The 13407-nt window shown below is 42.1% G+C and overlaps 2 protein-coding genes and 1 long non-coding RNA gene across 16 annotated transcripts in view; 2 read left to right on the forward strand and 1 right to left on the reverse strand.

The window, feature by feature from the left end:
* Nucleotides 1-13407, reverse strand: part of LOC121718788 (NACHT, LRR and PYD domains-containing protein 3-like) — a 1510793-nt gene that overhangs the window by 519278 nt on the left and 978108 nt on the right. The window lies entirely within an intron of this gene.
* Nucleotides 1-13407, forward strand: part of LOC121719082 — a 530903-nt gene that overhangs the window by 129525 nt on the left and 387971 nt on the right. The window lies entirely within an intron of this gene.
* Nucleotides 1588-13407, forward strand: part of LOC121718966 (junctional adhesion molecule A-like) — a 37813-nt gene continuing 25993 nt past the window's right edge. For 3 of the 5 annotated variants that reach the window (XR_006034058.1, XR_006034059.1, XM_042104437.1), the window contains exon 1: nucleotides 4890-5155. Coding sequence is in view for 3 of the 5 variants with exons in the window: in XM_042104437.1 (XP_041960371.1) it covers nucleotides 5086-5155 (70 nt within the window). In the remaining 2 variants the exon portion in view is untranslated. Of the gene's footprint in view, nucleotides 1817-1911; nucleotides 1988-4889; nucleotides 5156-13407 lie in introns of those variants that run through there. The other 2 variants (XM_042104435.1, XM_042104436.1) reach the window with 2 other exon arrangements.

Genomic DNA, 13407 nt, shown 5'->3' on the forward strand with positions numbered 1-13407 from the left:
CTGGGTTCCACCCCCAGTCCAATGGTCAATCCGAGCGGGCAAACCAGGAGCTGGAGAAGGCGCTGCGGTGCATGGTTTCTCGCAAACCCCAGGCTTGGGCACAACAACTGATGTGGATAGAGTATGCTCACAACTCCCTCACCTGCTCTGCCACTGGTATGTCACCTTTCCAGTGTGTGTATGGCTACCAGCCCCCCCTGTTCCCCAGCCAGGAAGGAGATGTGTCCTGCCCGTCTGCCCTCGCCTATGCCCGCCGTTGCCGTCGTACCTGGTCACAAGCTCGTGCCACGCTACTCAAGTCAGCTGTCAGCTATGCCACTGGGGCTAACCGCCGAAGATCGCCGGCACCCGCCTACCGTGTTGGCCAGAAGGTGTGGCTGTCAGCCAAGGATCTCCCACTGCGGGTGGAATCGCGTAAACTGGCACCTCGATTCCTCGGCCCGTTCCCTATCCAGAGGGTCATCAGCCCAACCGCAGTCCGGCTCCAGTTGCCAACCTCCATGAGGGTGCACCCTACTTTCCATGTTTCGAAAGTCAAGCCGACGCATGAAAGCCCGCTGGTCCCCGTGCCGCTTCCTCCTCCTCCTCCTCGCCTCGTTGACGGTGGGCTGGTGTACACCGTTCGACGCCTGCTTCGGTCCAGACGGCGAGGTAGGGGCCTCCAGTATCTCGTCGACTGGGAGGGCTATGGACCTGAGGAGAGAACCTGGGTGCCAGCCAGTCGGATTGTGGACCGGACACTCATCGCCGACTTCCACCGTCTGCATCCTGATCAACCTGCAATCCGTAGGGGCCGCCCCAGAGGGGTCCCTAACCGTCCTGCCCGCCCGGCTTCCTGTCATGTGCCTGACCCTGACCCTGTCTCGGTACCTGTCCCGTCTTCTGTCCACGACCCTCCAGCTCCCTCCGAGGATGAGGATGTTCACTCGGACCGCTCGGAGGAATTCTAGCCCTCCACCGGCTCCCCTCCGCCCTCCCGACGTGGTGTCACTCTTGGGGACTTCTGGGGCCGTCCCTTAGGGGGGGGGTTCTGTCATGAGCTCTCTCTCTGCCTGGTAACACGTGCTGATTGAAGTCTGATGACCTCCACCTGTTCCTGCTCTGCTCTGCCTCACCCTCGTTACCTACCAGCTGCACTGCATTCACCACTCATCATGCCCTCTATATAAAGCCTTGCTTTTCAGTCCACACTTGTCAGATCGTCTGCAACCAGCACCAGTTACCTGCCTGTTTATTGAAAACGCCTCTGACTCTTTGCCTGTGATCCCGGACCCGCTCGACTACTTCTGTGTTCTCCAGCCCCGGTAATCTTGACCTGCCTTCCGTCCCTCTTCTACGAATACCGCCTAGTCCTTGACTGTACTGCTGCTTCGTTTCAATTGCTGTTGTGTGTGTGTTTCCCCCAGGACTTCCCGGATCATCCAGCTCCTGCCTTCGCTGTTCGGCTACTGGGGGAACACACACACGCAGACTCTTGGAACTCCTGTACCCCCCCCGGAACCCCTGAAACCCCCAACCCTTAAATAAACTTTTGAACGTGACGCAATTGTGGTCCTCGTCCTGTTTGGTGTCTGACAACATAAGACATTCCACAAGGTGCATTCTAAGGCTTTGGCTGCACGCTTGTTATTGTCACTACGGCAACGGCATTATTTAGAATGCATTTACTTTTAAAGGAACTAGGCTACAGTAAAGTCTTGGATACGGTGCTACTTTGTAGCTTAGGAATAGTAACTCTTACGGAGAACAAGGCTACTTGTATAGCTCTCACGGTGCTACTTTGTAGCTTAAGGACTCGACTCTTACGGAGAACAAGGTTTCTAAATACTTTTCTTTCTTTTTATCCCTGTTTTAATATATCGTGTTAAATTATATATATGTTTGTTCTTAATTAATATCATTGTATTATAGGCTTATCGTATAGCTCTTACGGTGCTACTCTGATTCTTAAGGATAAATCTTAGCACTCAGCTGGAACGGGAACAAGGTGGCTAGACACTATTCTTTCTTTTTATTCATTGTACTGTAACCTAACATATTGCTGTTATGTTTATGTCATGTTAAGTTCTTATTGTATGTTATTATATTATATTGTACATAGCTCTTACGGTGGTCTCAGGACTTTCACAAAGAAATAAAGAAACCATCAGTACGCTACAATTGTCCGGCTGGAGTTTGCTACAAACAACGTTACAGTATCACAACACACAGAGACAGCTTCATCTTCTGCCCGCAGTTTAGAAAGCATATAAAGTTAAATAACACACTTAACATGCACACTTGCAGATGGGTAATTGCACGACTTCAACATGTCATAGAAGGAGTCGAGATTTAAGCATGTAGGTTTAGACAATGACCAGTAGGTGTCAGCATTCACACAGATGTATTTCCCCCCTGCATGTACTGTAAGCCTCATACCTATGTCCAGTTCTGGACTGGCCAGTGAGTAATAGTGGAGGTGTGCACATCCCCACCGGTGAGGTGCAGGGCAAATGGAACTAGAACTGCAAAGGAATGAAATGCCCGCACTCTGCTAAAACTTACATTGCACAATAAATATATGGCAAAGGAATGCCCGCACTCTGCTAAAACTTACGTTGCACAATAAATATATGGGAGTTTTAGCAGAGTGCGGGCATTTCATTCCTTTGCCATACTGTATATACAAGGCTAATGTGTGTCACAAAATTGCACGTGTGTGTGTGTGTGTGTGTGAGTAGAATTATACTAAATTAAAACAATTATATGTCAACTATTGTCTGAATAGACTCACATATTGATGTAGTTCAGTATTTCAGTACAGTTTAAGGAAGCAACATAACATCCAAACATAGGTTTGGCAGGAAGATACATACACAAAGACACACACACACACAGAACCAGTTTCACTTGTTTACACGCCTTTGGTTTCGACACCTGACACCTGAAATGATGCCACAGTGCTCTCTCTCTCTCTCTTGTGCTCTCTCTCCCGCTCTCTCATTCTCTCTCTCTCTCTCTCTCTCCCTCCCCCCCTGTGTGTGTATGAGAGAGAAAGAGAACAGGCCTGACAAGCTTGTCTGGCTCATTGCCAATTATGAGATGGTTTTCAAATTCTGTCGCCATGGTGACCACCATACTGGCTGCGGTTAGCAGGCAAATGTGACTCAGCACCTCTGCAAAATCAACCAATAAACAGCAAGCATTCCTGCGAAGATGAACATATCAACCAATCAGAATCCAGCCTGTTGGCTCAGTGGAAAAAACAAATGTGGATTCAAAGGGGAATGAATGAGTCCTAAGGGAAGAGCTTAATGCTCACTCCTCCTGTGTGTGTGTGTGTGTGTGTGTGTGTGTGTGTTTGAGAGACAGGAAGGCTTCACTCCTCCTCTTTGTTCTCAGTTTGACCTGAGTGTACATCTGACTCCATACTGTGTAGACCCATTGTAACACGACTGTAGACTAATAATAAGACACCCTCCCACCGATACACACTATAGCCTACTGTACACTAATAACATCCCCCCTCACTGATACACACTATAGCCTACTGTAGACTAATAACATCCCCCCCTCACGATACACACTATAGCCTAGACAACACCCCCACCCCCCTCACAATACACACTACTATAGCCTAGGCCTACTGTACACTAACAACATCACCCCCTCACTGATACTCACTATAGCCTACTGTACACTAACAACATCCCCCCCTCACGATACACACTATAGCCTAGACAACACCCCCACCCCCCTCACAATACACACTACTATAGCCTAGGCCTACTACTAACAACATCACCCCCTCACTGATACTCACTATAGCCTACTGTAGACTAATAACAAGACACCCTCCCACCGATACACACTATAGCCTACTGTAGACTAATAACAAGACACCCTCCCACCGATACACACTATAGCCTAGGCTAGACTAATAATCCCCCCCCCCCCCAACACACTCACACCCACCCTCCTCTCCCCTACACCCCTACACACCATAGTATGTAGACCAATAACAACAATAACCCCCCATGATACGACTACACATAGCCAAGGCCTAATATACAAATGCAGAGACCAAATTTCCCTCACAGGATCAAAAGAGTATACTTATATATACTTATACAATATTAATTATTAATTATATACTTATACAATATTAATTAAGTATATATATACTATTATGCACATAGGCTTAAAGCATGCCACATCACAAACACAGTAGGCCTCTTTTTTTTAATGAATTTCAACAGCACAATGGAAGTTACAGTTACCTTTCGGCAGAACACGCCCAGAAACGGGAACCAATACTGCCCTGAAACTTTCTGCCTGGACATACAACAAAACATATTTTACATTCTACTTTTCATGAGAGGTTTTTCATTTAGGCTATCAATATAAGAGAGGGAAAGAGAAAGGACCCACCTAAGAGACTACATGTGTCTAAAAGTATAATGATTTAAAATGTAATCCCTTAAATGCATCAGTGTAAGAGTATTCGGAGTTGGGTAGCCTACCACCCACTTAAACTGTATACAGTTACTCATATTTTGTATTTTAAATAAGTAGCCTAATCCGTAATACATGTATTCAGTTACTTCCAACACTGATTAAGTAGGCTAGCATATGCCACACATTATTTGAAACGTGACTGATTGATGGGTAGCCTAATTCGGATAAGATAGATAGATAGATAGATAGATAGATAGATAGATAGATAGATAGACTATAAACTCAGATTGGTTTGAAATATGCCTTTGCCATACTTCTAAACTGAGTTAAAAGGACAATTATGAACAAACTGAAAATGTCACTGTGTCGGTCATTGCGGTCATCACACGTGTGACAAGATGCCACCGAACCAGTCGGACGTGTCACGTGGTCTCGGTATCGGCTTACGCCGCTTCTCCTCAAACACAGATGTGTTTGTCGGCTGACACGGAAGTAGACGAAGGAAATTGTGACAAGTGCGAAATCTGATCAAACTCAGATATTTTAGTAATTAAAATTACAATATTTGCTTATTTTATTTGTACCTAGAGTTTGGACGGAAGACTTTGAAAGTCCGTTATTACCGAGGGCTGGAATTCTCTGACCGAAATGTTCAGGCTTTTGTTTGGATGGCTGACGCTACCGCAGGTGCTGCTGCTGGTGCTGCTGTGCGCGACAGGTAAGAACATGTTTGTTTTGTCTAGTCGCCAGTCAAGCAGTCACTTTTTACAGTGGGCTAGCCTAATAGGCCTAGTAATAAGACGTGTTGACATCACATAGCTATTATGTACTTTGTAACAGCCGATCAAGCATGTCAGAGCCTAAACTGCATTAGACTATATGTGTTGATCTTGTACGTCGCAATTAAACATGATGTGTCATTAGCCTATTACTTTTACTGACTATTGTGTCAAAGTTTTTGTCTCAATGTAGGAAGCCATTTATGTGCAGGTCAGTTTTATTTTGTGTTGAGCCTTTTCGGTAGGGAGGCTGGTAGTTACAGGTAGCCTAGATTAGCCCTCAAGTGTCAAGGTAATTTTTAAGAATAGGCGTGGCTCCTTGTAGGCTACACTGCTCTGCTTCAAATTGGTGTTAAAGTTTGTTTCTCACTTCTAAGTTGAAGTGAAGGGTATATAGAACAATTTGAGTCCGAGTGTCAAACACACAGATAACAAAATAGCCTCTAGGGGGCGCTGCAAAATATTTAAACTGCTACAACTTTTGACTAGTTTAACCAAATATAACATATGAGGTATGTATGGATTCAGAATTAAAAGGAGAAACTGGTGAGCTAAGCATTTGGTTACCAGATTAAAAACACACTTTATAATAAACACACTTTTAGCCCATGGACAGCAAAATGGTGCTTTTTTTTAGATAAAAGGTGGAAATGCCCTCAAAGTTGCAATGAAACATCATTTTTAAAGTTATTGTCAATAAAGCCTGGGTAATCACTCAACTCGATTTAAGATCGTTGTTCAGAATATCCCTGAAGCACAAAGATATAGTACCTACATGTAGGATACCCATACACAAATATGGCTGCATAATGCCGATGTGATATTAAGCACCCAACTTGCAACTTTGAGTTTATGAATTTAGGATCATGAGTACCAACTTTTTTCAATCAAGCCATCATTTTATTCACAAAAAAATTCACAAAAGAACTTTAGATCTGGAAGAAAGTAAATCAATAATAATGTGCGTGGAATTTTGAGGAACCCATTGCGTAATACAGGCTTGTGAAAAAGAGGGCTAGAGGGCTATTTTTGAGTACATAAATCAATGACCAATGACACAGTTTCTGAATAAAGACGGTTTTAGGTAGTCCTGAAGTAGTCGTGATAGCCTAAAGTAGTCTAATAGGCAACAGACCCATTACACAGCTCAGTCATCATCATGGGCGTTGCCTAGCTCTCTATATCAGGGCTGTGCAGAGACCTTTAGTGGGCCAGGGGCTCAAATTGAAAAAGGGGCACATGAAACAAGATTTTTAAACATATGTCAGCATAACTTACAGTTAAATCCGTTAAATTATAGCGACCCATATTGAAACAAAATTCAACATGGAATCTTACAACAAACTACATCATACTATAGTATATAGATCATTTACCCCACCAGGTGAAATCTTTATCTATTTGTTTGTGTGAGAGAGAGAGAGAGAGAGAGAGAGAGAGAGAGGGAGAGAGAGAGAGAGAGAGAGAGAGAGATCCACTGCCTTTTCTGGCTTTCTTTCTGCATTTGTCTACTGTCTTTGAGGTTTCTTGCACTGCATAATTCAATATCATGACTTATAAAACAAAACACAATTTAACTTTGTAAAAACCAACCTGAATTGACATGAATCTAGCTTTTAGTCAGTTTTATAGCTGTAGTTCAGCTGTTGTTCAGTTGTTCAGCTTTGAATCAGAAAATATAGTTTATAATTATAGCAATAATTATAGCAATTATATACAGTAACCTCCAGAATTATTGGCACCTCGGTTAAAGTTGACTAAAAACTGGTATAAAGAACAATCTGTTGGTGATTTATTGTAATCTCACAATGAAAGAAATTAGGAAAAATCCAACCTTGAAGGGAAGCAAATTTATTTGGAGAAAAAGGAAAAACTCATAAAGAAATAAATATTTGTAACAAAAACACATTGCTCACAATTATTGGCACCCCTGCTTGTAATAACTTCTTAAGCCTCCCTTTGCCAATAAAACCTCATAAAGTTGGAGAATACAAAGCAAGGGATTTAAGATCGTTCGTCTTTACAAAATCTCCCCAGATCGTCCAGATTCCTAGGTCCACACTCCTCTTTGACTCACCCCACTGTTTTCCTATGGAGTTTAGATCAGGGGACTGAGATGGCAATGTCTGAAGCATGATTTTGTGTTCAGCAAACAATATTTGTTTTGATCTGGACATTTGCTTTGGTTCATTGACCTGATGAATGATCCAATCATGACCAACTTTTAGTGTCTTGGCAGAGATTGGCAGATTTCCTTTGAAAATGTTCAGGTTTTTCTTGGTGTTCATGACACCATGCACCTTAATTAGGTTCCCAAGGCCTTTGGGAATAAAAACAGCCCCACAATAGCACAGCCCCTCCACCATAATTATCATTAGGCATGGGGTTCTTTTCAGTATAGCCATTCTTCTATGTACACCAAACACACCTAAAGTGTTTCTAGCCAAAGAGTTCAATTTTCGTTTCATCTGACAATAGACCACACTTCCAGATAAAGTCACTGTACCATTTAGTAACTGCTGCCGTTTACATTAAAAGTTAAATGGACAGGCTTTTACCTGCATGCCCTCTAAATAAGCTATTAGCAGTGAGGTCACTTTTGAAGATTTTTTTGGGGACTTGGTGACCCCAAGATGATACATCATCGGTTTAATACCGCTATTATCTGGCCCTATAGCCCAGAAACCCTCATTCAACCCCATCTTCAACCTTTACAATTTATCTTCATTGACTTACATAAACATACTGTCTACTGTTTTAGCCAAAATTGTGCAAAGTAAAGAGGCATCATACAGGCCCCTCTGATTGGACAGACAGTCTATCAGTCAATCCCCGTCAACAACCATTTCCACTGATTCAAAGGGCCAACATGTAAAAATAGACACCAATTTTGCAACAAACCAGTCTGAAATAAGCATGAGAAATCTTACCTTACTTTGCCTGGACTACATGAAAAAAATAATTTCTTGAATTTTCGCTAGGGATCAATAAAGTATATCTATCTATCTATCTATCTATCTATCTACACTGTGTGCAGAATTATTAGGCAAGTTGTATTTTTGAGGATTATTTTTATTATTGGGCCACAATTGTGTTCTCAATCAACCCAAAAGACTCCTTAATATCAAAGTTTCATATTTTATGAGGATGTCTGTGTGTGCAGGTAAATATTACTGTGCAGAATTATTAGGCAACATAATAAAAAACAAATATATACCCATCTCACTTGTTTATTTTCACCAGGTAAACCAATACAACAACTCCAAAATTCAGAAATAAACATTTGCGACATTCAAAAACAAAACAAAAAAAAACAAATCAGTGACCAATATAGCCACCTTTCTTCACCATGACGCTCAAAAGCCTTCCATCCATAGATTCTGTCAGTGTCTTGATCTGTTTGCGATCCACATTGCGTGCAGCAGCCACCACAGCCTCCCAGACACTGTTCAGAGAGGTGTACTGTTTTCCCTCCCTGTAGATCTCACATTTCATGAAGGACCACAGGTTCTCGATGGGGTTCAGATCAGGTGAACAATGGGGCCATGTCATTATTTTTACTCCTTTTAGACCTTTTCTGGCCAGCCACGCTGTGGTGTATATTGATGCGTGTGACGGAGCATTGTCCTGCATGAATATCATGTTTTTCTTGAATGATGGCGACTTCTTCTTGTACCACTGCTTGAAGAAGGTGTCTTCCAGAAACTGGCAGTAGGTCTGGGAGTTGATCTTGACTCCATCATCAACCCGAAAAGGTCCCACAAGCTCATCTTTGATGATACCAGCCCATACCAGTACCCCACCTCCACCTTGCTGGCGTCTGAGTCGATAAGGAACTTGCTGCCCTTTACTGATCCAGCCTCGTGCCCATCCATCCTCACTCTCATTTCATCAGACCAAAACACCTTGGAGAAATCAGTCTTCAGATATTTCTTGGCCCAATCTTGACGTTTTGTCTTGTTCAAAGGTGGCCTTTTTTCGGCTTTCCTTACCTTGGCCAGGTTCCTGAGTATTGAGCACCTTGTGCTTCTCGGCACTCCAGACATGTTGCAGCTCAGAAATATGGCACAACTGGTGGCTAATGGCTTCCTGACAGCTTCACGCTTGATCCTTCTCAATTCATGGGGAGTTATTTTGCGTCGTCTTTTTTCAACACGCTTCTTGCGCCCCTGTTGGCTATTTGCCATGAACCGCTTGATAGGGATGTGACGCTCGAAGCTGACGTTTCGAAACAGTGTCGAGCTTCCGAAACGCAAGTGTTTCGAACAGTGTTTCGAAGTGTGGTTCAAAACGCCCATGTCACGTGACCATGGCTTAGTGAGGCTTCGTGGTGTTTCAATTTGGTTTGGACAGGTGGCACACTTGCCGCGCGAGCCAATTACCCGAGTAAACACCTGTTTGATCTAAATTACAAAGTCCCAGAATGCTTAAAAGTCATTCAAACACATCCTATCTTTGTGGTTTTTTTGTGAGGAGAGAGATTTTAAGAGATATAGCGACATAGAGACATATAGAGATATAGCGATTTATAGTGCATTCTTGTGATTGATAGGTTAGTGATATAGATTAATTGACAGGCTAGAGACAGACAGTAAGCGATAGTTTAGATAGATATAGTCTAGTGACGTTAATATTTAGATAGTAGCAGAAGTAAAAAAAATATATGACGGATGCCTTTATTTCAAGAACAGCTGACCCTTTGAAATACTGGCAGGAGAGGAGAGTGGTTTATCCAAACCTAACTGTGATGGCAAAAAAAATATTTGTGCATGCCAGCAACAAGTGTGCCTTGTGAAAGATTTTTTTCCAAGGCTGGGGAGGTTTATTCAAAAACAAGAAACAGATTAAATGCCAAGACGGCAGAACAACTGTTATTCCTAAATAAAAATGTATGTTGACATACAAAAAATGTGTTGTTTATTTTTCCCATGTTGTACCTGATTAGTCTAACCTGCTTCACATGTATCCTTTATTTCCCTACAACATGTTCCCAAAAAAAACCCTGGGCCATAAGCATAGCCTACATTTTAAAACCATTGTAGCATTTTCCTCTCCAGCATATTCCAAAGGATAATGTACTATGAAACTGAAATAACAAAACATCTAACTGGCAGATATAAAAATGTTCTAATTACTGAACGCATATACTAGTCTGAAATTTCTAAGCACCAGCAGGGAGTCGAACATTCTTCGTCTGAAGCAGTTGTGCTTCACGGTCAAAATGTGATGTTAGCAAAACTGGCCACTAGATGTCACCATGGAGTTACGTGTGTCGGATTGTTTCGAAACCTCGACACATTCCGGCCCAATTGCTTCGAACGTTTCGTTGTTTCACAAAGCCTCGTTCTGCCCATCCCTACCGCTTGATTGTGCGATGATCCCGCTTCAAAAGCTTGGCAATTTCCAAACTGCTGCACCCCTCTGAAAGACATCTGACAATTTTTGACTTTTCAGAGTCTGTCAAATCTCTTTTCTGACCCATTTTGCCAAAGGAAAGGAAGTTGCCTAATAATTAAGCACACCTTATATAGGGTGTTGATGTCATTAGGCCACACCCATTCTCATTACAGAGATGCACACCACCTGATTTACTTAATTGGTAGTTGGCTTTCAAGCCTATACAGCTTGGAGTAGGACAACATGTATGAAAAGGATGATGTGGTCGAAATACTCATTTGCCTAATAATTTTGCACACAGTGTATCTATCTATCTATATATCATGGGATATCATAGGCCTAATGTTTGTTTGTGGCAGTGGAAGGGATTAGGCCTACGACAGTGTTTTTCAACCACTGTGCCGGGGCACACTAGTGTGCCGTGACAGATCATCAGGTGTGCCGCAGAAAATTACCCAAGTGTCACTCACTGGTCCAGAAAAGCAACTGTTGCATCAAAAAAATTAGTTAAAATGATGTTTCATTGCAACTTTGAGGGCATTTCCACCCTTTATAATAAACACACTTTTAGCCCATGGACAGCAAAATTGTGCTTTTTTTTTAGATAAAGTGTATTTTTAATCTGGTAACCAAATGCTTAGCACACAGTTTCTCCTTTTAATTCTGAATCCATACATACCTCATATGTTAAAATTGGATAATCTAATGAAAAGCAGTTTGTATATTTTACGGCGCCCCCCAGAGGCCATTTTTTATCTGTGTGTTTGACACTCGGACTCAAATTGTTCTATAGACCCTAAACTTCAACTTGGAAGTGAAAACCAAACTTTAACACTAATTTGAAATGACTGAGCCTTAAACAACCCCACTATTAAGGTTAGGCCTATAATATAGAATTTAGCAGACAATTTTGCTTCAAAGTGACTTACAGAATATGAACATTAGCCTACAGTTCAAATGAACAGTAAACGATTAATAATACGATGCCTATAATCTCATAAAATACCCTGACACTTGAAGACTAATCTAGGATTTTTTATTACATTATTTACATTATTGGGAGTTATTACATTACATTATCAGGTTCTTGTCCCCATAGTGTTCCTCCAGCCACTGCATAAACTTAGCTTATACTTACGTTACACACCAAATAGGCTACAATCATACACCATTGTACAACCATGCATGTAGCCTACTAAACTCCAAGACACTGCATCACACATTTCCCAACATACTCATGACCTAGTTTGCAGCTCAAACGGAAATGGGCCTACAGTGTAATTGGCTTATTCGCTCCCTCACTCTCCACCTCAGGCTGGGTTGTGGTGAGTGTGCTGGTGCATAATGGCTGCTGTGTATCACCCAGCAATACACATACACACACACACACACACACACACACACACATAGCGAGAGAGAAGGCAGTCTGCATTCTTTTTCTGTGAATCTCATTTTTAGTTTCGTTGTGAGTAGCTGGTCTCTCTGTCTGTGTTGGGCATTACAGAATGGCATGTTGCACTATGTCATTTTTCACGCACGCACGCAGAGTGGATGCCTCTAATGTTTGCTTCTCAGGCTGATATGAAGAGAACATTAGAGAAACCCACACAATAGGCTAATCAGCCACAGCACTTCAAGCAGTGTGATAGACCAACCAAGCCCACAGGTGGCTCCAGATAACACACTAGTCTGCGCCCAAAGCACTTAATGTGTAAAACAGGTTAAAGAAGGGCCCAATCACTGTTAAGGGGCATATCCAGGTCAAACAAGGGCCCAATCACATTAAGGGGCGTATCCAGGTCAAATCAGGTCTCCTTGGGTTGAGACAAATATTATACATGGCAAAGCATGATATTTATAATCAGGAGCCACTTCTGGGAACCCAGATCGCACAAGGGGGGGGGGGTCAAGAGCAGAGCCGAGCCGAGCCGAGCCGAGGCAGCGACTGTGTCATTGAAGTTTATCAAAATGTCACCACATATGCTAAGATCTTGGTTCTATAGGGTTAGGAATGTGTAGGAGTTTTGGGCATGTTTTCATGATCCTCAAACCCTTCTGACCATTTCAGGTACATTTTTAGTATCAGGCCTTTGATCATAACTCACTCACATAGGAAACGGGCAGAAATGTTTCAGAAACTGGGATAATATGTTTCAGCTTGTTGGGCATTGAATCCCATTAGGGCTTGCAAACCTTAATAATAATAATAATAATAATAATAATAATAGGCTGTACATATTGATGGTACAGGCAATGAGATGTTTACCTATTGATAGTACAGGCAATGAGATGTTTACATAAGCTGGGTAGGCAGCTCATACGAAGAAGGAGAGCAAATAGGGCGGAACAGTTTGGATTAAATTGTACTCTTTTGGGGCTTGGCAGAAGTGCAAACAGTACAATCGGTTCTCTGTATTGATAAGTGTCAGTTCAAACGTTTTCATTTCTCTGTATTGATAAGTGTCAGTTCAAACGTTTTTATTTCTCTGTATTGATAAGTGTCAGTTCAAACATTTTCATTTCTCTGTATTGATAAGTGTCAATTTAAACGTTTTTATTTCTCTGTATTGATAAGTGTCAATTCAAACGTTTTTATTTCTCTGTATTGATCAGTGTCAGTCCAAATGTTTTCTACAACCTGTGGGTTTGTGACTCTGAAGCTTTTTTATTTTTTTCTTTGGTTTGTTTTGTCAGTCCAGGCTATTACATTAGGTCACTGCTGCGTCCAATCAACATTAGGTCACTGCTGTGTTCAGTCAACATTAGGTCACTGCTGCGTCCAATTAATCGACCT

Source organism: Alosa sapidissima, chromosome 9 (genome assembly GCF_018492685.1).
Source record: "Alosa sapidissima isolate fAloSap1 chromosome 9, fAloSap1.pri, whole genome shotgun sequence".
Taxonomy (NCBI): domain Eukaryota; kingdom Metazoa; phylum Chordata; class Actinopteri; order Clupeiformes; family Clupeidae; genus Alosa; species Alosa sapidissima.